We start from the raw sequence: 24,988 nt of genomic DNA, 5'->3' as shown, positions 1-24,988 counted from the left end.
AGATTCATGTAAATAAATAAACGCCAGGTTTAGCAAACTCCAAGAAAATCATTATTTTCTGAACTGATTTTAGCTAAGGCTGAAGAGAACCTCTGAATCAGCAATACTTCTCTTATTTAAAGTAAGCTCTTTAATGGAATATGCTTGGTTTGAACTGTATTTATTATCCTTATCCTAGTTTTAAAATCTTCTCAAGTTTAAAGCTTTACATTACTGTGGTTTTTCAAACGTTGTCCAGAAACGTTCAGAATTGACGGCCTTGCTCAGCACTCGTGTTCTCTTCACCACAGCTTCAGAGTCAACTGAACATCACCTCGTTTTATTATTGCCAGTACTTTGGCTCCAGCAGTTACTCCTCCAGTCAATGCTGTCCCGACTTCTAAGCCAGAGGATTTTACTGGTCTGTTTTCGGAATTTATTTCATCAACAAGTTGTGTAGCTTTGCTTAAAAATGTTTTTAAGCATTTTTAAGCATAAAACAAAGATGTTTTGGTTGGTTATCAGCAGCTGGAAATTACAGCAATCCAGGTGTCTTCCGATGGGCTGTAACTGAGCGAAAGGACTGACTCAGCAGCAGGAAACTTGTTGAAAGAAAATGGCTCCGACCATAGCCATACAATCTGTAAGCTGCTGCTCTGGGACCACAGAAGCTGCCTCTGGGCATTTGAGTGTTTTCTGCTTCAGCCTAGAAGTGCTGGCTGTAAATCCATGTCTGGGTCTTTGAGCCTTTCAGAAACGAGTGGGTGGATTCTACAATGACAGGGTGCTTTTCTGCCTTTTTTTTTTTCCCCTGTCTTTCTTAAAGCAAACCAACCAATTTCACTTTCCTTTCACAAACCTCAGCCGCCCCCCCCCCCCCCCCCCCCAAGTCTGTCCCCACCGCCCCAAGTTCCTCTGTTCCTTGTATGCAAGCCAAATCGTCCGGGGACAAAAGCTTCATTGTGTTTGCTGCATTGTCACGGCTCTGTCCTTTTTAACTACTAGAATAAGGAATTCCTTTGTAATCAGTATGTGATTCTTCTCTCTTCTCCCTTGCCCTCATTATCCTACCGCATTTTCTGTCTGTGTGCTAGAAAGGAACACATTTATCGTGTGTCTGAAAATGTCCCGTAACATTTTGATCTTTGGAGGTTGCCTGCGGTGGCTTAGGCAGCTGGGTGTTAATTCTTCCTTCCCAGCAGGTGGAGACAAATTCTGAGTGCTTCCTCGTAGTAAGGGACTGGAAATCACAGGTACACTTTTGCTGGAAGGGAGGGAGCTTCCTCAATTTGAGCCTGTAACAAGTATTTCGGTATTCTGAGTTCAGGTGCGTGTGCTAAAATGAGCTGAAAGGTTTTCTTGCACCCGTAATAATGCAAGTTCCTACAACATCATAAAGTGTGGAGACCAAGGCCAGCATAAGTATCATGTTGTCCAGATAGTGGTGGTGATTTTATTTTATTTTGTTTCCAGTGGGAGAATGTGAGAAGCCATTCTCTTTGTTTTGATGTGTCTAGAACCAAGCATACAAAGGGAAAGGACATCCCTGTTAACAGGGTGGGTAAAGATGGGCTAAATAGAGCTCCTCGTGCAAGTAGGTGATACTTAAGTCATGGTTAAAACCAGCTGCATGTTATGTGCTAGCACTATCACAGAAGTCATATTAAAAATGAGCAGATTTGAAAGCCAATCATCTGGTTTCATTGATACGTTGAAGTAAAGTGTCATTGTTTTTATTAGGTTGGGGTTTTAAAACATGCATATTGTTTTATCTCCATCCTAAATACTCTTAGTCAAAGCAGTATCTTAAATTGAATTACTCTTGCTCTTTCTCTTCAGAATACCAAGTCTTTCTAGTCTAACTTTGTATTTCAAGAGCTCTTGAACTACTTCAGTGGTACAAATTATCTTCTCATCTCCTCAGGATTGATGGGGCTATTTACTCTGAACTCCAAAGCCTATTAGCAGATAAGGCAACTGTGTCCATTTATTCAAATGCAGCCAGACTGGTTTCTGACTTTTGTGTTCACAGATAATTTACCTTCTTGCAGAAGGGAGTGAGGCAATGCAAGGAGGTTGCAAAAGGAATCCATTTTAATGCAGTTAATGTGCAGGATATACTCATGATCCACCACTGAAGTATCAATTTAATTATTATTATTGATGTTCTCTACAGTTGTGAAACTGTTTAATGTGTATTAATGAGTAATAGGTCCTTTTAAAAGTCAGCGTAAGTAGGAAGTAGTGGTTCCTGAGCAAGATGTAAGGGGCTTGCAAATATAGATGAAAACTTACTACTGTGTCTGCAGTTATTTTTAGATCCCTGTTCAGGGAATTGCATGGAACACTTCCAGTAATATTTCAAATACTAAGAGACTCTGAAGCCTTAAATGTGGGAAGACTCTGGAAAATGCCTTTCTTTTATCCATTTTTTTTGGGTGTTTGGGGATATAATACAGAAGAAGTGATAGTGCTGTATAACCAAGCCTTCACTTAAATTTTCCACTTGTTTGTTGTTAAATTACAGTAAGATTTTGTTATCTTAGTTATGTTAGAATTCTGAAATGGGTTTAATTTGGCATAAGATGTCATAATAACTTCAAGGATCATTAACTTGCCAACTTCGTATAGCTTAAATAATATCCTGTTCTGGATTCATAGCAGGGTGAATTATGTAGGTGTTTTGTTTCAGTTAAGTATCTAAGCAAGGCTTTGTGCTTGTAATATGGCAGTTAAGTACCAGAGGTCCAGATTTAGTTTTGGTTCTGTCCTCTAATCCCAAGACCTCAAATGTTTCTGGTCATGTTATGTAGTTTGACTCATCATGGTATAGTGGAAGTAGTTAATTGCTTGTTTAAGTACAATACTGCAAAGCATTGTGCCTGGTCTGTAGTAGGAAGGATTAGCAGTTGGAGTCCCTGGATTCTAATCCTTGTTTCTAAGACCAAATAGGAAATTTTTTTTTTCAGGTCAAAGTCTCAAGTGAGAACTCTCATACAAAAGTGGCATTTTGTTAAAGGAAGGGAAAATTAATGAGTTTTAGGCCAAATTTTATTAAAACCAGAGAGGTGGCAAAGCAAAATGTGCCTAGGAGCCTTTGCACAAGGTTGTGTGGATGTTGGCTAATGCTCTACATGTAGTTTGTCAGTTTGCATATACAGAAGTTAAATACTCAGCTTGCACTGTTCTGAAAACAGATGTTTAAAATAGATGCTAACAGGCCTGCTGCCACCAGAAGATCTCCTCGAGCAGCATGGTGTTTGGCTGTACCAGTGCATTACTGGTGTGTTGTGACAGTCTGGGGGATTCAAATTCAGTACTGAGCTGGGGCAGGAGCCAAAGTTGAGGATGCCTTCATAACATGTTGTCTGTCACCTAAAGCAAGGAATGCTTCACTTGATAATGTCAGTTTTGCTATAAGCGCCACTGAGCAAGAGGTGAGAAGTTGTTTAAATTAAAGTAGGTTGGATTCAAAGGTCATAAATCATTTTACACTTTGAATCATTTCGAGTTCTAAGAAAATCCACTTGTGCAGTATCTTCCTAGTGAGAGAAGCTGCTTCCTCAAGCAAAACCATCCGCAGAAAGCTGTGTAAGATAGTGAAGCAGTTACTATCTGTTCTTAAGTAATTTTTGCTATTGGAGAGAAATGACGAGAACCAGAAAGGTCACGAATTATGTTTTCAAAACAATACAAATGGGAAAGTGTTAGAAAATAAGTATTGCATTTTGTTACCAGAAGTCTCAAGCAAGGATTACAGCCTTCTGTATGAATGCTCTTGTGGAAAAAAATCAAGATTCCTGACATAAATTGTTCTTGGGCCTTAAACTGTGACAGAATGCAACAGCTGGATGAGATGCAGTCTGCATGGAATAGAGAAGATAAGTTGGAGAGTAACAAGTAGATCACACGTAATAAATAGATAACAAGAAAGTAAGATGCCTACCATATGGGAACTGAGACAGACACTGAATAAAATTAATAGGGAAAGGCCTATGCTGCTGACTATTCTAGAACCCTGTCTAGTGAATTCTTGGCACTCTACAATTCTTCCATCTCTTTTTCCTTCCCCTTTTAAAGGTCAAAAACTCCTCTGAAGGCAAAATCACCTCTGAAGATTGTAAAAACGTACAGTGTGTTCACACACTTCATTAATTCCCCACTGTCTGGATACCAAAAGGTTGAAATTTAGACTTTGTGTGGTCCTACTTTGTACCTTTTAGGTTCTTGGAGGTAGATTAAAAAGCCTGGTAATTGTATGGCACTGTGTAAGCCTGTCTGTAGGAGTTCTTGCTTTTGGCCCTTGGATGCCAGTAAATCTTGACTGTAGTTTTGGTGTGGTTAAGGTGAATGCGAGAAACGGCTTCACAGATACAGCTCTCATGTCAAAAATGCTTTAGTATGATTTGCATCTTGCATGATGGCTTTCCATTTTTGTGGTCAAAAAGTTTCGTTTTACTTGTGTTTTTTATTAAGGGTGAACTTTTGTTTTTACCTCTCGCTTCTTGAGCCTATTAGAGAATTGCTTGGGTGTCCCCAAAAACGAGCAGAATAAATGTGGTTGTCCTTGCCTGTGTGTGGTGGTGGCTATAATTTGATGTCTTACCTTCAGCTGTAACAGCAAAACACAAAATCAAGTTCTTAGACTGGAGAAGTCCTTTTGGCTCCCAACTCTTGAGACTAAATGCCACCCTGCTTCTGGAAAGAAGCTTTAATTTTATTAGGCATAAAATAATTAGAAAAAATACTCAGTATGTCTGTCTTTGCAGAATTGTTGTTCTAAGTCCTAATTAGCACTACTCTAAATCTTGCAGGAGTGTATTGAATATAAGGATTTGTTCAGAGCAAGTACAGCTGTAATTAATCTTTGCATTCCCATCAAGAAATGCTGGCACATGCTGTGAGAAACAAGGAAGGAAATTTTCAGTTCAATCTGTCTGAGCCGGTACCCCACTGCAGCTAAAAAACATGGGAGTAATCTTATTCCTTTCTAGTGTACAGGAGAGTTCTGGGCAGAGACAGATCCAACCCGGTGAGTTGACTTGAGCTGTTCATTTTGCTGTTTAGTTTCCACCTCGCATTTCTGATGCATCTCAATAACTCAAGAGACTGCAGGATTTGCACCAAGAAGTACCAGAACGTACTGCAGAAGTCTGGGCAAGTTATGTGCCTTTAAAGGAGAGCTGACTGCCTGACTAAGGGAGTCTAACAGTTAACCACTGAAACTTGGTGGAAACTGGAGAGAACTCATATTGAACAATAAGCATGCAGGTTAAAGCTGTGGTAGTGCATGAGGACACAATAACTGCTATTCTAGTCACAACAAAATATGCATGTTATGCAGGGGCATTTGTGTTAATGATTGTTCATACTAGAGTCTAAAAACAACTGCAGAATATTGCTCCAAGTGGAAAGGCTTGATTGTCGGATGGGATTCTGTCAGTCTCAAAGATCTAGCTGAAATGGAGACTGGGTTTGTGTTTCCATGACACAGGTTTTCAGTGGTTTTGGTGTATTAAAGCCACATGCAATTGTTCAAGATCCAGTAAGGATCATATAGCTCTGTAAAAAGAAAAACGGGCTCCTGCTGCTTCCTATGGGCTATATTAGTGCTTTTCTGCACTCACAGCAGGTTTCAGAAGTTTGTTTTGGGAGGGGAGGCTGTAGAAAAGAAAAGAATGATTTTCTGTAAGCCCATTGCCCTGACGTGGCTTGCTGTGCACCAAGAATGCTGCCAGTTCCAAGGGCAGCCTTCTGCAACTCTTCTGTATTTTCTCTGTAGTAAGTCTGCTTTCTTTTGTATTGGAAATAGATTCTGTCCTTTCCACCTAAAATCAGAACGGAGAGTGACTTCAGTGGCCTTCCAAATTACTCTGAAGTGTTCTCTTGAGAAAAAAATAGTCGAGGTCAAAGCTTGAATTTTTCAAAGGGGCCACTGAGTTTAGTGAGGATAATGGTTAATGAATGCTTTAAAGCTTTCCTGAGTTTCCTGGTTTCTTGGTCCTCCGCAGCTTAAAACTGCAAGTAACAAGCACAGATGAACAAATAAGTGATGCATGAAGAACTAGATCTGTTTTCATGAGCAAATCTCACTGGTGTATTCTCTGGGCATTTATGCTTTTTTAGAAAAGAGATATCTGAAGTTGTTCTTAACGCACAGTCAGTGTAACAAGTTACATTTAATAAGCCTGTATTCTTGAAAAGGTAGGACATGCAAGAAAGCTGAAAAGGAAAATGCAGGTAGGGTCATCAGGTAGCAATAACGTTGTTGTATTTGTGCCAGCTATCCAAACCCTGGTTGCTTTGTAAAAACTTCTTGTAAAGACTAACTTTCTTTAACCTGCTTTTCTTCTCTTATCTTCCCTATTCCTACTCCCTCCCTCCCAAACCTCCCGTACAGTAAAACACTTGAGTGTGTAATGCATAGTTTGAGCTTAGTTTGGGCTGTAATTCTGTGACAGTAATCATGGTGAGCGATAGGAAATGGTGGTTTAGGGATTTCTGCCCTGCACTGTGTTCCTGTTTGTGTTGGCTTAACTTTATTGGAAGCTGTGCTGTAAGTGGAGAGGCTGATGTGAGGCACTGATTGTATGCACAGCTGAGGTGGTGACATGCCGTGGCAGTGAGGAAGGAGCAAACAGCTAGCATCAAACACGAGCACAAGTTACCTTAATGTGAGGCTGCCAGGGAATGATGGCAGTGTCTTTCTCAGACAATTGTTCCTTTCCTTCGTAAGACTTTCCTCATGCTAAAATAAAACACCTGTACTACAAGGATGCTGTTCAGTTTTCTCAAATGTTTGCTCTCCACCTTGTCAGTGTATCACAAGTGTTTGTGTAACATTCGAAGTCAATTCTCTGTTCTCCATGTGCACTGTGCTCAGAGAAGGAGGTAAGAGCAGGGAGGGAGAAACATGGTGCTTGACTTGTGATTTTTTTGAGTCTTGAGTGAAGTGATAGCTGTGCAGCATTGGAGATTTTCATACGTATGTTTGGTAACTTGATGCATCTGAACAAGGTACTGCTCCAGAAAACCTCTTGGGAGTTCATACTGCCACAGACTGATCAGCTGTGAGTTGAACATGTGGAAGGAGGAGAGATGTCTTCTTAAAGGAGAAGAGTAAATGTAGTGCAGAACTCTTCTTTTTCTGAACCTGTGCTAGCTGGGAAACCTTTCTGTTACAAAGCCAGAAGGCATGATCTCTTCTCACTCGTTTGCAGCTAAACTTAAAGCAGTTCTGTGGAGTGAACATAATTTGCTATAGTATTGACTTAGGATTTGGGGGAGGGGAAAAACTTCTTGGAAACATCATGCAAGATTTTCTGTTTGAGAAAGTGGAAAACATGTTGCTCTGAGAAGTAATTTATTGACACCTTTCAAATGTCTCCTCTGTATACAACACAGATTCCTGCAGTTCAGACTGTGGCAGACTTGTGCTTCACTTGGCCTTACTCCTGAACAAACTGTTGATGTTTGTCCTTAGAAGGTCTGCTGTTTGCCCCACCCCCAAAGCCTCTTAATTTGACTCGCTTTCCATGATACACACTTAATTCTGCTTTGGGAAAACTCAGTAAAATCTCAAACTGGAAAAAAATGGTGGTTTATTGATGGAACTCTTTCTCCTATTTAATTCTCTCCGAATTGTGTGTTTAAGACTTTGATCTGTCTAGTTTCACTCTGGTCAGATTATAGCACTGAATTAATGATGTTAGAGGTGTATTTATTGGGCAGGAGGCAAAAGAAGAACCCATTATATCCTCTTTTTCAGTTGTCCTTCTCCTGGTGCAGCGTATGCGTTCTAGGCTGCGAGGAGCTCAGATGGCTGTACACATGGCTGGGCAGCTTCCCCACTGCAGCTCAGGAGAATGTGACCAGGGCATTAATTGGGGTTTTTTTTCAATAGGCCAGTTTGCTCAGCAGCTTGTAGAAGATTGTTAAACCTGCTTCAGTTTGCACTGTGGCTTGATTAATCTACACATGTAAATCAGGCCTTAAGGATGGAATGCAAGTCACTTATTTCAATTATTAGTAATTTACTTGAGAATTGTTTTAATATGTTTAAAGCGCTTGATTCTTATAAAGCAGATGAGTTTGTGTTTCAGGGTGAATAAGAATAAAGCTTTCTATTTGATACAAATCTATGATATTATGAAGGAGGAAAGCTCCACAGTGATTTCTAATAAGCCTGAGCTTCGTGACAGTTTGGTTACGGGATGTCAAAGGGCTCAGGTGTAACTTTCAGGTACTGAGCAGCTTTCTGAATCTTGCAAGATTCTCGTTTTAATCTGTGCTGTATCTACATCTTAGTTGTATGCATACAGACAAAATGAGAAAATCTCTATAAAGTTTTTTTCAAATAAATGTGTGGGATAAATGACTTTCCAGTCCTTTTAATTATCTTAAAAACAAACATGGGGAAAAAAAAAAAAGAAGCATTAAAAGATGTCTGAGCTGATTTTTATGCAGCAGATGGAGCATTAAGGGCACCTTGGAACAAATGCTTTGGTTTAGGAGTAGAGTAGGAAGTCTCATTCTGTGTGATACTCGAGGTTATTCCTGTTGTAAATGCATTCAAGTTGCTTAGCTTTCCATCTGGCTGCCTGCCATGGAAAAGTCCAAGCTCAACATTCTCTCATGACTAGTCTTAGCTGTTTTCTTCAGCCCACAAGATCTAAGATACTCTTTTCCCATCCCTTTATCTGATAAGATTTGAAAGGGAAACTCACTGGTAAACTGATTTCGTCTTGATCAGATAGCCAGCACTGCTGACTTGGTTCATCCATAAGGTAATATTTTCTGTCGGTGTCTTTTCTAGTTCTGCAGATGTCTTCTGTAAACAAAACAAGTTTCAGGTTTGCATACTGCTGCAGAAAACAAAGCTGGGGACTAGGACAGCCTAATGGTTTTGTGTATTAGTCTGCATTATTCTTGATGGCTTGTAGAAACACCCAGCTGCTTTAAACTCTTCATTCATTGGAAATGCACTTTTTTTTTTTGCCTGGCTGCTGCCCACTGAGAATAAATGGGATCGTTTTCCAGTCATTCACCAGGAACTCGGATCAGTCTATTCAGTTACAGCTCAGAACTTTCTTTTAATGGTGGCAGGCTCGCTGCTTTCAGTCGCCTTCCCTTATGCATTTGAGCTGCCTGTGCTTGGAATGAGAAGTTGAGCTGGCGAGCGTTAGTTCAACTTCATCAAGAACCTCCGGTGTCTGAGATGAAAGGGTTCTTGCAGCAGCTCCACACAATGCATTCCCTTTGTTGGCAAGGAAACAGGAAGGAATCCTTTCATGGGATGCTTAGGACTAGATCTGTTGTCCGCTGGTGCCAAGAGGAGTATGTGAGCTGGGTGCATTGATGTTGGCTACAGCCATCAGGCTGCTGTTCTTTAACCGTAACTGTGTTTCTTCCACATGAACTCAGCCTGTATCTCTGTGTATCTGCTCCCTGGATCTTTCTAGTTACTAGTCATTGAGGGCTAGGAAGTGCTATATCACTGTCGTGTGCTAATCTGGCTGAGGCTTTCTTTAGAATTAAAAATAATTATAATAAAAGCAGTGATTTAATTCTTTTATATTGCTGTTTGCAACGTTGTTTTGTGTGTGGTTGGTACTATTTTCTTTGTTATTTGCACCTGCTTTTCTTCCTGACAGTGTAGGTCAGTGAAGCAGTTACAGAGACAGTAAGAAAAGGTAAAATCAGAACAACAGGGATCTGTGCTAATGTCTCTTGAAGCCTAGACTGGAGGACGAGCCTGCCTTTGTCTGAGAGAAAATTCCTTTTGTCCTAGAGTTACTTACTAGTGTGCATATTTGAGACAAATGGACAGAATTGCTAACGTACCATTGAGTAATCTATCTCCTCTACATCCTGTTGATGAAGAAACACCTAGAATTTGGGGGAAAAAAATGTAAGATTTTTTTTTTTCCCTGCACAGCTTCCAGAAAGAGGTGATGTATTTATTTAATTGCTGTAAAAAGCTGGACTGTGTGGGAGTTGCCCTTCGTCGTAAGAACTCTGCTCCTGTTAAGTATTCCTGTATCATCACTCGGTTGCGGGACCCTCAATTCTTGTTGCTGGTGTGGGAGCTCAGACTGGCCTGGACTTCTGGGAAAAATGAAGTAAATACTTGATCCCATATTTTTTCATATGCTGCAAAGCATACAGTTCAGCCAATGTGTCATGTATCAAAGCGGGATGAGTTTATAGAAAGCCATCCTGACTTGGACCGACGAGCAGATTTTTGCATTGCCTGTTTGTACTGAGCTGACAAATAATGGATCTTTAAAATATTTTTAGTCTTCTAACATGTGATACTCACATTGTATGACCACGCAGCTGAAGGAAGAGGTAGTTTTTAGAAGCTTAGAAGCAAACAGTCCGTTTTGTAGCTGGTATGTTTGCAGGGTACAGATAGCGGCGACTTGGATAAGCTCTGGAGTTGCTGGATGGGAGCCAGCAGCTCTGGCTGTTGTTAAGGAGGAAGTTGCAGAAACCTGGTAGTTACAGTTCAGTATGGCTTAAATAATGAGAAATGGTTAAATCTCTGTCTTGGAATTGGTGATTGAAAAATTAATGTTTGTCTTGTGTCAGTAAGCGTGAGTGCCCAGACAGGATGTAGATAATATCTGCCGAAGAAAATTACAGCGTGGAACAGGCATTAACATTTCAGTGTTTTGGGACAATTTGGGTTACTTCAGCATCCTTCTGAGTGGATTCTGAGCAAGCACAGACACGCTTGTCTCCTGAGAAAATAATGCTTTAGAATTCTTCAGCTGTTGTAGAGAAGGGTTTGCGCTTGAGGCTGTGCTAACTCTGCCCTGTTAATAGTGAGGCTGAGCAGAAGTACAGATTTAGGAGTGACTTGCTGAAAGAGCAGGTTATTCTTCCATGAGCAATTTTATTTATTTACAGTTACCCCTCATGAGAGCTTTAAACCTGGTTCTTCGGGGTTTGCTACTCTTTCTCTTGGACCAAACCAGGGTGTGGAAAGTGGAGATGTCTGCGTGCTCACTTGTAGAGGTTACATGGATTATGATGCTGGGCCAGCAGGTCTCTCTTAAGAAAGCATTTTCTACATCTCTTTGCTGGTGAGATCTTGGTTTTTTTATCTCAACATATGGCAGAGTAGCTGATCTAACAGACTCCAGCATTTTCAAACGCTAGTCTCCTGGTTGCTTTATTCTACTTCAGTGTTAACAACCTTGTTCTTCCCTTGGGCCTCTGCTTTGGATATATTGCCCTTAAAAAAACATCTGGAGTTGTAATGTTCAAACCTCTCAGACCAACAGGTGATCAAAATTCCAGAAAATGTAGAAAAATGAGATCTCTGCATTTGTCTGAAAATCACAGGTATTACTTTCAAAGTAGCTTTGTCTTTTCTGTTAGCGTGTGTCTTTGGCAGACACAGTGGAATAATACTTCATATAATGACCAGCTTTAGATGAGATTTATGTATTAATGCTTCAAGTCCATCCTAATCATAGCATCGTGGATTATCCTGAATTTGGGGGAACCCCACAAGGATCACTGAGCTCAACTGACTCCACATAGGCCGACCCAAGAGTTAAACCACACAATTGTGCATGCAAGATCTCAGAGGTTAAAAACTGGAGATTTCCAGGCTTGCTTCTGTGTTCTCCTGGATTTCCTTTGCTCAGCCTTGTGCTGAACATTTTGCAACCTCTACATGCAGGGTGCATTGCAAACACCACAGCCCTTATAGTCTGGTTGCTGTTGCTTCCACTCTGCAGAGTCAGATGCAGTTTGTGGTTGTTTCTTACAGTGTCTGTTTCTCTGTGTGTCTCTGTGTTTGTGGGAATCTTGTTCAGATCTGTATTTTATGTTCCTTGAAGTATAAAGTTTCCTTCCTGTGTGGTTTAATTCATCATCTGAAACAAGCGAAGGCTGACAGGTCTACCTTAAATTGTCCACTCTAAATTTAGCTGCTAGGGACAGAATGGTCAGGAAGGGCTAAATTAATATTATGTCAAAAAGGCCTTGGGATGAGGAAAGGAAAAAAGCCAATTTGGAACAGAGGATCTGCTTTCAACTCTTTCAGAATTGGAAGGAACTGCTTTTCAGAAGGAGATGTTTGAAAGGAGCACGTATTTTAGGGAACTGCACAATGGGACGTTTCATTATGGTCTGTGATCTGACCAGCTGCCACTTGGGGTAACTGGCTGAAGGTTCGTGACACACTGATCCATTCTGGCCTTGCAGAACATCTCTTATTACTGAGCTTCTGTGGGTATTTTAAAGCAGCCTACATGTAATCTGTTGTGCATTTTGTTTCCGTGAAGTGCAAACTACTTGGGAATGCTGCCCAAGTGTTTTTTACTTGCTTTATGCAATGTTGAGTGGCAAAGGAAGTGACGCCGAGTTTGTTCTAATATTTCACTGGGGAGATTTTTGCTGTGCTATGAATCTCGCCTGAAGGCACAGAGATGTCGAATTCAATTTGTTATTTTTATGGTAATTTTGGAGCTAATATTAAGATGACGTTCATACAATACAAAATGTGTAGAATTAGATGAGGCAGATGTGTCATCTTAATTTTGCAACTTTTGCTGCTTGAGAATTTTGCTCGCCGTGCTCACAAAAATCTGGGATATAAAAGAAGAGCTTTAGAGCGTTGTTTCAGGAAGCAAGAGTATATGTTTACATTTTTCTCCCTTTCTCCTTCAGCAAACTGTACTATTTTTTTATGGCTTCACCAAACTGTATACCAAGGATAGGGCAATTAGAAGAAAATAATAATTGAAAATAGAAACCAATTGTGATATTGCGCTGCAGAACTCACAGGCTTGTTTTAGACCTTGTGTTTTTGTATCTTGATTCCCCATTCCCAGATGTGCAGTGACTCATCCTGCTGAACAATGGGAACAGCATCTCTTACCCCTTCACTTGGTCCCACTTGGCAGAGCTGCTGCTCAGAGGATATGTGTTGCAGAGGGAGAAGAGATTAGCAGTGGGAGAATGAATCATCCCAGCGCCTGTGGTAACTCCTGTGCAGAGAGCAAGAAGTTAAGGAAGGCTCGTGGTCTGTGCTGTGCTCTTGTGTACTAAAAAGGAGCATCTGCATTACGTGGAATTCATAACTCGAAGGGCGTTGTTATCCTTGCTATCCTTCAAGTCCATTGCTCTGTGCTGCCTGCTTGGTGAACCAGAATGTGCCCCCACACCCCTCTCTTCAGAAGCAAGCAGCATTTCTATGAATCAGACTGAAACGTACAGCAAGGTTACACAATAAGCCTTTGGAGCAGGAACTGCATCTGTGCTGCTGCATTCCTGTGTTACAGCTTTAATCGGGGAGTGATCTTTAAGTAGGGAGTTCTCAGCATCTGTGTGTGTGTTGCTGTTTTCTCCTCCTTCAGGTTTGTGTGCTTTAATGTTCTGAGCTATTCTTAGCTCTGAACCCTCTGGAGCTGAGGGGGGGTTTTTGTTGTTTTGACTGGAAACAGATATTTTGACTTTAGCAGTGAGTATCTCTGAATTCTGTGTGAGCAGAGCAGGCATCTTCAGATCTGTCAGTCCACTCGTATGTTGATCACACCTGTTCCATCAATCTGACTTGGGTTATCCAAATATTTTGCAATTACTGCTCAAAAATTTCCAGAGTTGATAATTTGGCATAATTACAACACGATGAAGGGCTTTACGGGAAACCAGAGAAGTCTAGTTTCCTTCAATCACTGAAGAAGTGAAGGTTATTTTCTCAATAAGTAGGTGATTTTTTTTTTCAGCCTTATTATAGAAGTGCAGAATGTTAAACTGAAGCAGGAAAAGCGAGGAGGCACAAACCAGAAGTCAGGTAAAAGCCATAAATCAGGTGAACTTGCTTATGTATCCCAGCAGTGTACGTGCATACAGCTGTTTCCTGTTGGCAGCGTGGGAGGCCATAGGAACAGGGCAAGGACTCAGAGCAGCTGCATAGAAAAAAGGAACAAGTTGCATCGCAGACAGCCCATTTGCCATCTTATTGTACATTTAAAAGCACTGTGTAGGACAAAACACAATGGAGAAGGTGGGGTTTTTTGTTTGGTGGGGTTTTTGTTATTTTTTTTTCTTCCCTTGGTGACCTTTTCCTTTTGGGCTCTCCCCTCTCCTAAATAAGACTAATAACACAGGAAGACCTTTTTTCTTATTCATGCGGTCTGTGATACCTCTTCTGATCCCATACGGTGCCAAAAAATACAGGAAATTACTTTCACCTTATGAAAATTCATGGTTGTAAGGAAGCTCTTAGAGCAATTGTTCTTTAGAAACTTCCCCCCACCCCTGAAAATGGTTTTTTTTCTTTCTGCTAGTGATACGCCGTAAGTCTTTTGTGATAAATAGAAGCTAAATATACATTCTCTCTTGTATGAAAAGAGAACTCCAGTTTTAAATGTTGAGAAATCGTGAATTACAGCTTCCTGTTGTCTGTTCCTGATGCTGAAAGTATGTACTTGTGCAGTACACTCAATCCTCTGATCTCCATTCTGATTCTTCAGAATAAACTGTTGTGTTGGCATCTATTGCAAGCTGTTCTGGAGCAGAATAATTTTATTCCACTGTCTCAGGCCTATGGTATGGAGAGGAATGTTAGGTTTAAGGTTTTATATTGCTGTTGGAATCTGTGAGATAATATTTTGAGAACGTTCTCCTTCTAAATTAGTAACTTGGTAAGGGCAGCTACTGTCAGTTCTGTCAGTGCAAAGAGCCCTCGGTTTGAGTGTAACTAAGGCAAGCAGTCTGAAAAACATATGTGTGTTTTAAAATACTGATTGTATTATGTTCAATATAACTGCAAAGAGATTTTGTACAAATTCATTAAAACCCTTGAGCCTAAAAAGACAACTACATGTAGAAGAGAAATTCTTTCAGAATGCTCCTTTTTTTTTATTTTTTGGCAAACAAGTCTGGGTTAATCTACTACAAATACTGGGTGACTTCAGTCTTCCACTTTTCTAAAGATGTGTCAACCACTCTAGGATATGCTTTTGTTCACTTCTGCAAATTTTAAGCAAAATAGGTTAGTTTTTAATGGAGGTGTTCATCTTCACTCCCACTTAGCGTCAGTTGACTGCATTCATTGTACAAGGGATAAAAGCCTCAATTCTTTACTCCAAAGCAAAGAGTTGCCTTCAGTAACGCTTCCTTTTCATTATAAAAATTTACTGGGAACATTTCTTTCAGATTTCTACTCAGCTTTGATTTTTCTACCAAGTACAAGTTAAGAAAAATACTGCTTTACCTACAGACATTGGTAGCACATAATAGTAGCTTCACTTACATCAGCAGTTTATGTGAACTAAACTATGTGGTATTACTATTGTCGCAGCTCCTTAAGCACAACGAGGTGTAGTCCAGACCTCCATTTGTGATTTCCCATCTCTCTCCTTCTCCACAGGGTGAATCAGTGAAATATTTCCTGGATAACCTGGATCGGATTGGTCAGCTGGTAAGGCTTCAGTTTCTGAACAGAGAGCTTGGATGTGCTACAGTTGATGTCTTAATAATAATAATAAAAAGTTGCATTAAAAACTTCAGCAAAGTTATTTAGATATAATGAGCTTTAGTCTTGTGGAACTGAAGCTTAGTATTTGATTAATGTTTTCTGATGGATGAGTATTGTTTATGGAAGCTGCGTTTTTGTACATAATTTTTATCTTCCTGCATAGTCTCTGGAGCTCATTCTCTTCTCGGTGCTCTGATGGCTGGTACTACTAAAAGCAACAAAATCAAACCCTACCAAATAAAGCATTTACCACTGTAAAATTCAAAATCAGTGATGAGAACACCTGGCAGGAGACTTGGAGGAAAAAGAAGGAAGGTGATTTTTCATAAGCCGGAGAAGTTCTGAGCTTGTGAAGAACAAGTTGCTCTGCAGTGGTGGCCTGGGCCAGATCCTGCAGTAGGGAGTGTTGCTGTCATTGCTGGTCATAGACTGTGAACTGTGTTTCCAGGAAAGCTTGCAGGATACCCTTGGAGAGTAATGAACAATGAAAAGTACAATTTAAAAGAAAAAGTCCATTCGCTGCCTTACAGAGCAGTGTCCAAATGGTAATAAAGCTGTGGGTAAGAATTTCATAAAGGTAAAATAGTCTTCAGCGTGAAAATACAATGCAAAAAGGACGGCTGGTCCTTTATTTTTATTTTCATAGGTCCTTCTGGTAGCTGTTTACCAATATTTTGAGGTAAACACTCGACAGTCCATTATTTTTAGTTGGATATTCATTCTTCACTTGATAATTAAAAGTAAAAAAGGACTCTGGTTGATTTTTTTTCTCTCATTCAGTACTTTGACATTAACCAGCATTTTTGAAGGATTTTTTGACACTCTTTTCATTTCTTTTACAGAATTATTTCCCCAGCAAACAAGATATTTTGTTGGCTAGAAAAGCTACCAAGGGAATAGTAGAGCATGATTTCATCATTAAAAAAATACCTTTCAAGATGGTGGATGTGGGTGGACAGCGATCTCAGCGTCAAAAGTGGTTCCAGTGCTTTGATGGAATAACTTCAATCTTGTTTATGGTCTCCTCCAGTGAATACGATCAGGTTCTCATGGAAGACAGACGCACAAACAGGCTTGTGGAGTCCATGAATATCTTTGAGACAATAGTCAACAACAAGCTTTTCTTTAACGTTTCTATTATCCTGTTCCTCAACAAGATGGATCTCCTTGTGGAAAAGGTAAAGACTGTCAGCATTAAGAAGTATTTCTCGGACTTCAAGGGTGACCCTCACAGGCTAGATGATGTTCAACATTATCTGGTGCAGTGCTTTGACAGAAAGAGGAGAAACCGTAGCAAGCCGCTCTTCCATCACTTCACCACTGCCATAGACACTGAAAACATCCGTTTTGTGTTTCATGCTGTGAAGGACACCATCCTTCAAGAGAATCTGAAGGATATTATGTTGCAGTGAAGGAGAGAAGTCCATGTCCTGTTAAAATTTGCTGGAGGGTTAGATTAAAATGTTTATCCTTTCTTTATGGCCCTTGCATGTGGTGTAGGACCCATGCTACTTACTTGGCTCAGGAATGCTGTAAACAAGCCAGTCAAAACAGAGGAGCTATAGGCCGAAGGAGTCAAATGTTGATGTTAGCTACTGAATCATTTGGACTAGAAACACTACTGAAACATGGCTGTTGTAGGTTCTGTACCTAGTTTGGAATGCTGAACCAACCACCTTCTGCCTTCTTAGAAAACAAAAAAAAAATCTGACAAACCATATATGAAAGACACTTTGTTTTAAATGGAAATACTTATTTTTCAGAGACACTAGTCGTACGATCTGCCTTTTTTTGTATTTTGGAGGTGCTGAATTGATCAAACTAACCTAAATGTAATGAGATTGGTAGCTGTATTTGAGAATGTTAATGGAACTTGCATTCTTAACATTAGGAGTGTAACCAGGTCTGGCGTGCAGTTTAGTTTTGCCACAGAACTGGAATCTACTAATTAAGGTGGATGCACAGCTCTTGTCTGAAGGTTTTGCATGAGTCTCCTGAAGCTTAAGTTCAAAACTGTTCAAGGAAACCCATGTTGGAGTAAATTGGATGAAAAGTTAAGGCCTTGCTTGAGAAGGGCTTATTTTGCACTACATGTAAAAGGTATTATTACATCATGGGGAATCTGATTTCCTTGGTGAAGCAGCCTGTGCTGGAGCACCTGACCCTGTATGTGCACAGCGGGTGCTTGAGTGAGATGTACTCCATGGAAATCCAGCACTGTCCTCACACCTGCAGCTTGGCAGTAATTGTGAAGGTTCAGGATCACGTGACAGGGCTTCATCTATGTTTGAAAGCTGATTAAACTCTTATGCAAAGGTTTTGGTAGTACAGCAACTGTTTGATTAGTTGCCATCAGCTGACTGTATAGGAAGACCGAACACCCTAGAGATCCCAGTTTTACAGCTGCACTGATACGTTTGGACAGCAACACCTTGCTGTCAAATTAGCCCTTAATCTGTGTCTTAATGGGATCTTTAGCCAGTAGTAATGCATGCGTAATTCTGAGTACAGTCAAGGTTGGAGTTGCCCCATTTGGGCAATGGTTTGTGTATATTCGAGAGGCTATGAAAAATGTTGATATGAACTGTTAATTTCTTAGCTCTCAATCTGTGTAACTATCAGGTGCCTTTTCTGTGTACAGACATATCAGATCTTTTCTATTACAGTGGGGTATGTGAACAACCTTACGACCTGCCTTTTTATCAGAGCACTGTAGTGCTATTCTTTAGGTAACTTTCAGACGTAGTTTACTGTGCAATTTTTGTCATAGCTTTTATCTGAGAATAAAACCTGAAGGGCTGTTTGTACCCACACAAAGGCAGCAGATTCCCTGGAGTTCTTTTCCCCACTGAGACTGCAGTGGCATGTCAAAACAAGCAGCGTTTTCCTTCAGCTGGTGATCCCATGGGAAATGCGGTCTAAAACACATGAAAGGACAACGGAACAGGATTTTAATTCGGATAAAATCTGGAATCTTTCTTCCCCTCTGAAGCCTGCAGATGTTCGTATCAGTGTGTTTGTGTGGTTTCCTACTGTAGCAATCATTGGGTTTTCTTTGTGCAGCTTCAGAGTGGAAGAGACGTGGCTGTGGGTGTTACATAACGCAGGACTGAGGTAAGAAGCAGTGAAAAGTTGCAGGCAGGAAAATCCAGGCAGCAAACTTAAGCAGGAGTTAGCTTTCTTGTAACGAGTCTTATTTTTGCCAGGACCAAGTCTGTCTTATAGGTGTGTATTCAATTTTATCCTCGAAGGGGAAAAAAAAGGTCATGTGTCAAATATTCAGAAGAAAGAAACTCTTAAGCTTATTACATTTTGATTTTACAACCCTGGCAATGCAAGTAAGTTCACTTATTGTGTAAGGTTCATTTCTGTAAGCTAGTCCATTTGTTAGCTGGGAAGTGAGATTGTTCCAACTTTTTCAGGCTTTTCTTGGAGTTCCTGATGGTAGCTTCCACTTCACACAAGGCACTGGAAAAGAGGAGGCAGTTGTGGGCTGACCAACTTCTAGTTTGACTTGATTTTATTTCCTAGTTTGCTGTGACTTCATTCTTTCACTGCATTTTCTAACAGACTAATATTGTGCTTGTTTTCAAATCAGTTAAGCCTTTCAACTCTATTTTTTTTTTTCCTCAATAATTACCTCAGCTTAAAGTCTCAATCTACTGTAGCTTTACCTGGGAGGTGTAGCATGGAATTTCCTGTTCTGTTTTTTCTCTTCATTGTCATCTATGGCTTTAAAACTCTAAGCAGAGCTAATAATGCAACATACATTTTAATTAATATGATCTGCACCTGGAAATGAAGCAGAATGAGTTATCTCATACTGAGCTCTCAATCTTGCTAGTGTTTGGGGTTTCTTGCATGTTGTAGCAGTTTTGCACAATAAGCCCAAGATTTAGGGAAGCAGGTTGTTCCCCTTGTGCCCATCGTTGCCTTTCCTCTGTCTGGTGATAAAATGAGCCTAGGCACGATGCTCTAAGCTGCAGGAAAAAAAAAAAAGAAGAGTTTGGCTCTATAGGGTGTTTTCTGTGTAACTTTGATAGGGTTGGTTCATATCAGCAACCCAAGGTTGGGAGGATGCTGGTGGGAAGTGAAGCACTTCACAGATCTGCAGAGGATTTGGACTGTGATTGAAAAGGATTATTTTTCAGGTGGCAGGTAAATGTCTTTCTCTGCTAAATTCTGACTCTACTTCTTGCACAACTGAAGCATTTTGTTTGTTTGTTTGTTCTCCCAAACTAAGTTGCAGTATAATAAAGCCCAAAAGCCATGTTATGGTAAATCCGTTGGTTATTAAAGCAGAACTTGGGTGACTTAGGTGGTACAAACATCTCAGGACAGGCTTGGTCAGTTGCTTGGTCCTTTTGCAAGAGACAAAAAATTGAGTGACGTGGTGGAGAAATGCTGCAGGTAAACACAGCTGGGGAGAACATCTTTTCTGTTGTTAACTTTATGAGGTTATTGTTCATTTGCTGGTCAGGAAATAGGGCACAGGCAGGATTGTAATCAGATGGGGACTTTGAACAACTCCTTAGAGGGAGGGGAAAAAAAAAAAAAGGTATTTTGTTGTTCCTCCTCTGATATTGCAGGTCAGTGACCGGTGGTGGGGTGGTGCAAATGGGCTTCTCTTCCAAGGACAAAGAGAGGAAGCACTTGCATGTGCATGCAGGAGAGGCTTATGTAATCTTGCAGTTCTAAGTACAGAAACTAATTAAATGGGAGTCTTTCATCAAACTCTTCTTTGTATTTAGTTTTGAGCTAATGTAGTGCATCAGTCAGTATAATTCCTTCAATTGTAGTGCTGTCATTTTCTGAACAGTTCTTAGATGGCAATGCCAGACAGCATAGTCAATTGGAATGACATATTTGATAGGCAGTTATCACTTCAAAGCGGTTAAATATTTCCTAATCTTGATTCTGAAGCTGAAATTACTGGCCACTCAGCTTCATGCTGCATCTCAAAGATCCTTCAGTTTTAAATGAAGAACGTATCTTGCTCTATTCAATACAGCAGCATAGATTATTTGATGTGGTAATAGTTGAAAATGGGATATATTGCTGAGCCAGACCCAGAGCTAATCACGTTACAAGCATGAAGTTGTTCCTGAAGGTGTTCACTTGTATTTTCTGAGCTGACTGAAGCCAGAACCTCAGCCAGGCAGAGTGGAGGAATGTGCACTAATTCAGAACCAAACAAAAACGCTCCTGTAGTGAAGTGGAGCAGGAAGAACTCATCCGTCTGTGGCACTGCAGGCTCGAATTTTATTCCACCAGGGCAGCTGAAATAGGTTTGGGTACAGAAAACTGTCCGTTCAAAATGCTCCCCACCCTAAGATGCTCAGTACTGCTGGTAGTGTCACCTGTAAAGACTTACAGAATTAAAGGAATAGTCAAGTGACAAACTATTCTACACAGAATGTCGCTTGAGTAAGTACATCCTTTGCCTTCTTTAGGCAGATTTCTGGATATTAACTTCATGTTTTGCGTTTTTTTCTCTCTACCTTTTCAGTTTTCCTGAAGCCAAAACTACGGGAATTTTGTAAGAGACCCCTTCAGTTTTCAGGTAGTGAGTCTGAACACCTGACTTAGCTTTGCATGTGCTATCAAATGCTTTTGGGGTTGATAGACAACTTGATCCGTGCCAGCTTGAGACAAAAATAAGATATGCAGTGTAATTCCCTGTAGCTTGAAATGTAAGCCAAACACTGACTTCCCATCATTAGACCTATAGTGGCTCCTGCAGCTTCAGTAGTAGCCTGTTTTCCAGATAATTTTTCTAGTATAAAGACACACGATGTAGTCAGGGGTTTTAATACAGCACTGCCAACTCTTTCCCTCGGTACACTCTTTGTTAATTCTGTAACACAGGAAGCAGTGAGTAGGGTGCTTCAGCAGCGTCCTTAAAACATACCTATGCCTACTTTAGTAAATGATGCACATGAAGCATCGGTTATGGGGCAGCAATCTCAGGCTGGCATTGTCTGGGCCACATTTGGGCTGAGTTAGTCCCACCTCCATGCATTTCTAGGTGAGGACTGTGTAGTACTGAGGAAGTAATTGGCAAGGCAATACGAAACCTTGTGCTTTTTACTATTACTTATTTTGTGATTAGCTGGAGTGATCTCTGCTTTGTGCTGTGAAGTGGGCGCTTCTTTGTTTTGACACTGATTTATTGACATGGATGGAAATGAGCTACTTGGAGCTGAAACTGCTGTCCTCCTAACCAGGTGATGCTCTCCTTGCTCGTCTTGGTGGTTGGGCAGTTTATCTTAGTTCTTTAAATTTTTGTCTTTCTAACTGCGTTTGGAAAGCAGTGTTGAAATGTCTGTGTTGACATGCTTGTCTTCTTATTGGGTGGGGAGTATGGAGGTACTAGATTGTCAGTGCTAGTGCTTCTGTGCCTGGCTTGGCAAACAGGATGACAACCTAGCTCTTGGCTTATGTCCCAAGGTCATATCTTGTGTCTGATGTGAAAATGATCACGGTCAGAGGGAGAAAGAGCAGCACTGACTTCCAAGGAAGGCATTCTGGTAAAAAGCCAAAGTATGTTGGAAGGGAGCAGGAGAGGGGAGCTATTTCCTACACAGATGTCAAAAGTTGATGGCGCCTGAAGACTGAGTGTATTGGGAAGAAATGCCATCTGTATTGACCTCAAAAGCTTTGAGTGGCTCCAGAGAGCTATTGGTTGTGAATGAAGGGCAGCAGGCTGGTGAGGCTGGCCCTGCTGCTGCTGAACGCCCCTCCATTGTAAATCTCTTCATCTGTTCCTAACTGGGTGCTAAAACTCAATTCCAGATAAAATACGATCTGCAGATCTCTGGGCAGCGAGTGCATCTCACTCTTTGCTAACAGCTTCTTCACCTTTCTTCAAGATACTGGAGCAGAAGTATTTCAGGGGAATGGCTAGATGAGATACTGTTTCCATTATTGGAGTAAAATGCACAACTGATGGAAAGGCAAATTTTTGCATAAGGAGGATCAAAGGAAGAGGTTCCTACAAGGGAAGGAAGAGATTTTTGAATAGTCCTGCTTTTCTCTGCTCCTGCCCCTTGTCAGCCTTTTGTGCAGAGCTTGTGTGAGGTGGGCAGGCACAGCAGCTGGGGGAAGCCAGCAGGGAGGAGGGGGATGTGGAAGGAGAATGATTTTTGGTAGTTCACAAGATTTGGAAAGCGTGCTCAATGGATTGAGGTTTGAAAACACGTTCAAACTCCCGCTCACGCTGAAGCCATTAACAGTCTTTAGGATAATGGGTGTTTTTCTGGTGTACAGGTTATGTTGTCTGGGATGTGAAATGAGCTTGAATTGATGATAAATGTTGAGCAGTATTTTTGGAGATGCTGCTTAACAAAAATGCTAGTATTTATTGCTCTTGTGATGAGTTGTCTTGTTCATGGAACCAATATGTATGAAAGCAAACTGACAAGCACCAAGTTATCTTGTGACACAATCACGTAGCTAGGAAGCCAATTAACATTACCTTTTATTCTGCAATTTACTTGCTCTGTGGTGCCTATGCATTGTAACACACATACTATGCAATATCATTCTTTTTCTAAACCAGTTCACTACATTGGGCAAGAAGGGCCTGAGTTTAGCCTTAATTTTCTAACAGTTCACAGGAAAGTACTTTAGAAACAGTGACAAACAAAACGAGGTTTAAAAAATAAACCACACGAAATAAAAGCACAGTTCCAGACTGCTCACGTAAGTGTCTTTCTAGCACCAAAACAGCATCCACAATAGAGACAGCTACTTGCTGTAATAGTTTCAACTTATGAAAACTGTGTACTAGATAAAATTATATTGTGATGTGTAAAAAGTGTATTTTATAGCTTTGGTGACTTAGTTTACTGTTTTGTATATATGAATTTTATAAATCTATTAAAACTTGACTTGTTATACTGTTCTTTATGGGTTTAATCTTTCAAGAGAGTCTGGAGTGACTTTTGCTGTGAAAAGATTTCTGCAAGAAAGCTGCTTTTTTTTTTTTTTAATAACAAATACAGCATGGAGTGCATGAAACAACAGCTGTCATGCAATAAAACCTTCTTCTGTAATCTGTGTACATCTCCCACCTCTCCAGTTCTGGTCTGAATCATTCTTCCTCAACGTGTTTGGGAATTGAAGGCTGGTGAAACATTAACCTATATAAAACTTCCAAGTCATTCATCTGTAATGTTTCAGTGCATGTTTTAGGCATTGGAAATGATGGGAAGTGCAAAGGAAGAGACAGCTTGAATTTGTGCTCGTGTATTTTAAGTTCAGCAGGAGCTTGAAATCCCCTGTTAGGGATTCCTCCTCTGCTGTGCAGTGCCTGATAATAGCTACAGGACTGTACTTGCTGCTTTTCCAGGGCCAGGCTCCTCTTGGACTTGCATACTGTGTGCTGGGGTGTCTTTGTACTACTTTGCAGAACTGCTGACCTTTGGAAGAGCCTTCAGCATCCGTGTCTCACAGCACTGCCATCGTGGCACCGGTTTATTCTGCCAGAATTGAGTTCCAGTGCTTAGGAATGCTGCTCACCTCTCATTGCTTACACTCTGGAACTTTGCACCTGGCAGGTTTCTGTGGCAAATCTCAGTTGTTTCTTGTGTGAGCCGTTAATGCTCACTCCATTCCGTTGGCAGGTGCACAGTGTGAAATGCTTCATGGGAGCACTGATGGCCTTTCTTCAACTAAACATTTGGAATCTTGTGTCCTCATCTACATCAGGGGCTTTGGGAACGGCTGCCTTTTGTTCCCTGAGCACTTTCAGGTGATGGTGTGTTAGCAATGGATGGTGAACTGCAGACTCAGTATGTGCTTGTGAGCACACCTGGGAACCAAACCTTGCTGATTTGGAAAGCCCTCGGCTCCCCTGCCCATAACCACACAGCTGATATCACCTGTGGGCCTTGCTGAGCTCCTTGGCAGTGAATGGAGCTCTGAGCTGCTGTGCTCATCTCCTCCTTTCTCCTGGACAAGCTGAGCTGGTAAGTGCTGGTTCTGTCACTACAGCATCAGAATCTTACTAGTGAACAGCATTTCTTCATCTGCTCTATGCTTTCACAACAGAGCACAAGTCAGACCGCAAGCCAAAGCTTCTCAGAGGGAGGCTCCCATCCCTGGCTGCTGTCTGCAGTTCCTGTTGCTTATGCCACCCTCTTCTGTGTTATCTTCGGACTTGGTTGTGACAGAAGGCCATCTCCTTCCCTCGGGCAGTGTTGTCCTGCATTTATGGTATCTTTGGGGGAAAGTTCTAGAGTCCAGCCTAACGTTTCCTATGGAATTGAGAGCAAACAGGGCTGAATGAAAAAGATCTCATGCTTAAAATAGTGAATCTCTTATAGCAACGTATGAGTAAGCACAGGGCAGCAAGTGGAGCTGTCATTCCTGTAGGATTTGCTGGGGGCTTTCTGCTGTTGGGTCAGGAGTCCTGAGCCAGCCCTGCCCACCCCAAAAACACACTGGATGATTCCTGAGGCCGTCCTCACACAGGGCACAGGGCAAGTGCTCCGCAGGGAAACC

At 41.0% G+C, this 24,988-nt stretch overlaps 1 protein-coding gene across 1 annotated transcript in view; it reads left to right on the top strand.

The window, feature by feature from the left end:
- GNA12 (G protein subunit alpha 12) overlaps positions 1 to 23,555 on the top strand; it is a 37,073-nt gene extending 13,518 nt beyond the window's left edge. The window contains exons 3-4 of the mRNA XM_042864415.1: positions 15,374 to 15,424; positions 16,324 to 23,555. Of these exons, the coding sequence (XP_042720349.1) occupies positions 15,374 to 15,424; positions 16,324 to 16,893 (621 nt within the window). The 3' untranslated portion in view covers positions 16,894 to 23,555. The remainder of the gene's footprint in view (positions 1 to 15,373; positions 15,425 to 16,323) is intronic.
- Positions 23,556 to 24,988: the final 1,433 nt, after the last annotated feature.

Source organism: Lagopus leucura, unplaced genomic scaffold, assembly GCF_019238085.1.
Source record: "Lagopus leucura isolate 7727_CA_CO unplaced genomic scaffold, USGS_WTPT01 Super-Scaffold_760, whole genome shotgun sequence".
Lineage (NCBI taxonomy): Eukaryota > Metazoa > Chordata > Aves > Galliformes > Phasianidae > Lagopus > Lagopus leucura.
Note: the sequence above shows the minus strand (reverse complement) of the source record. Positions and strands in the feature narration are given on the sequence as shown.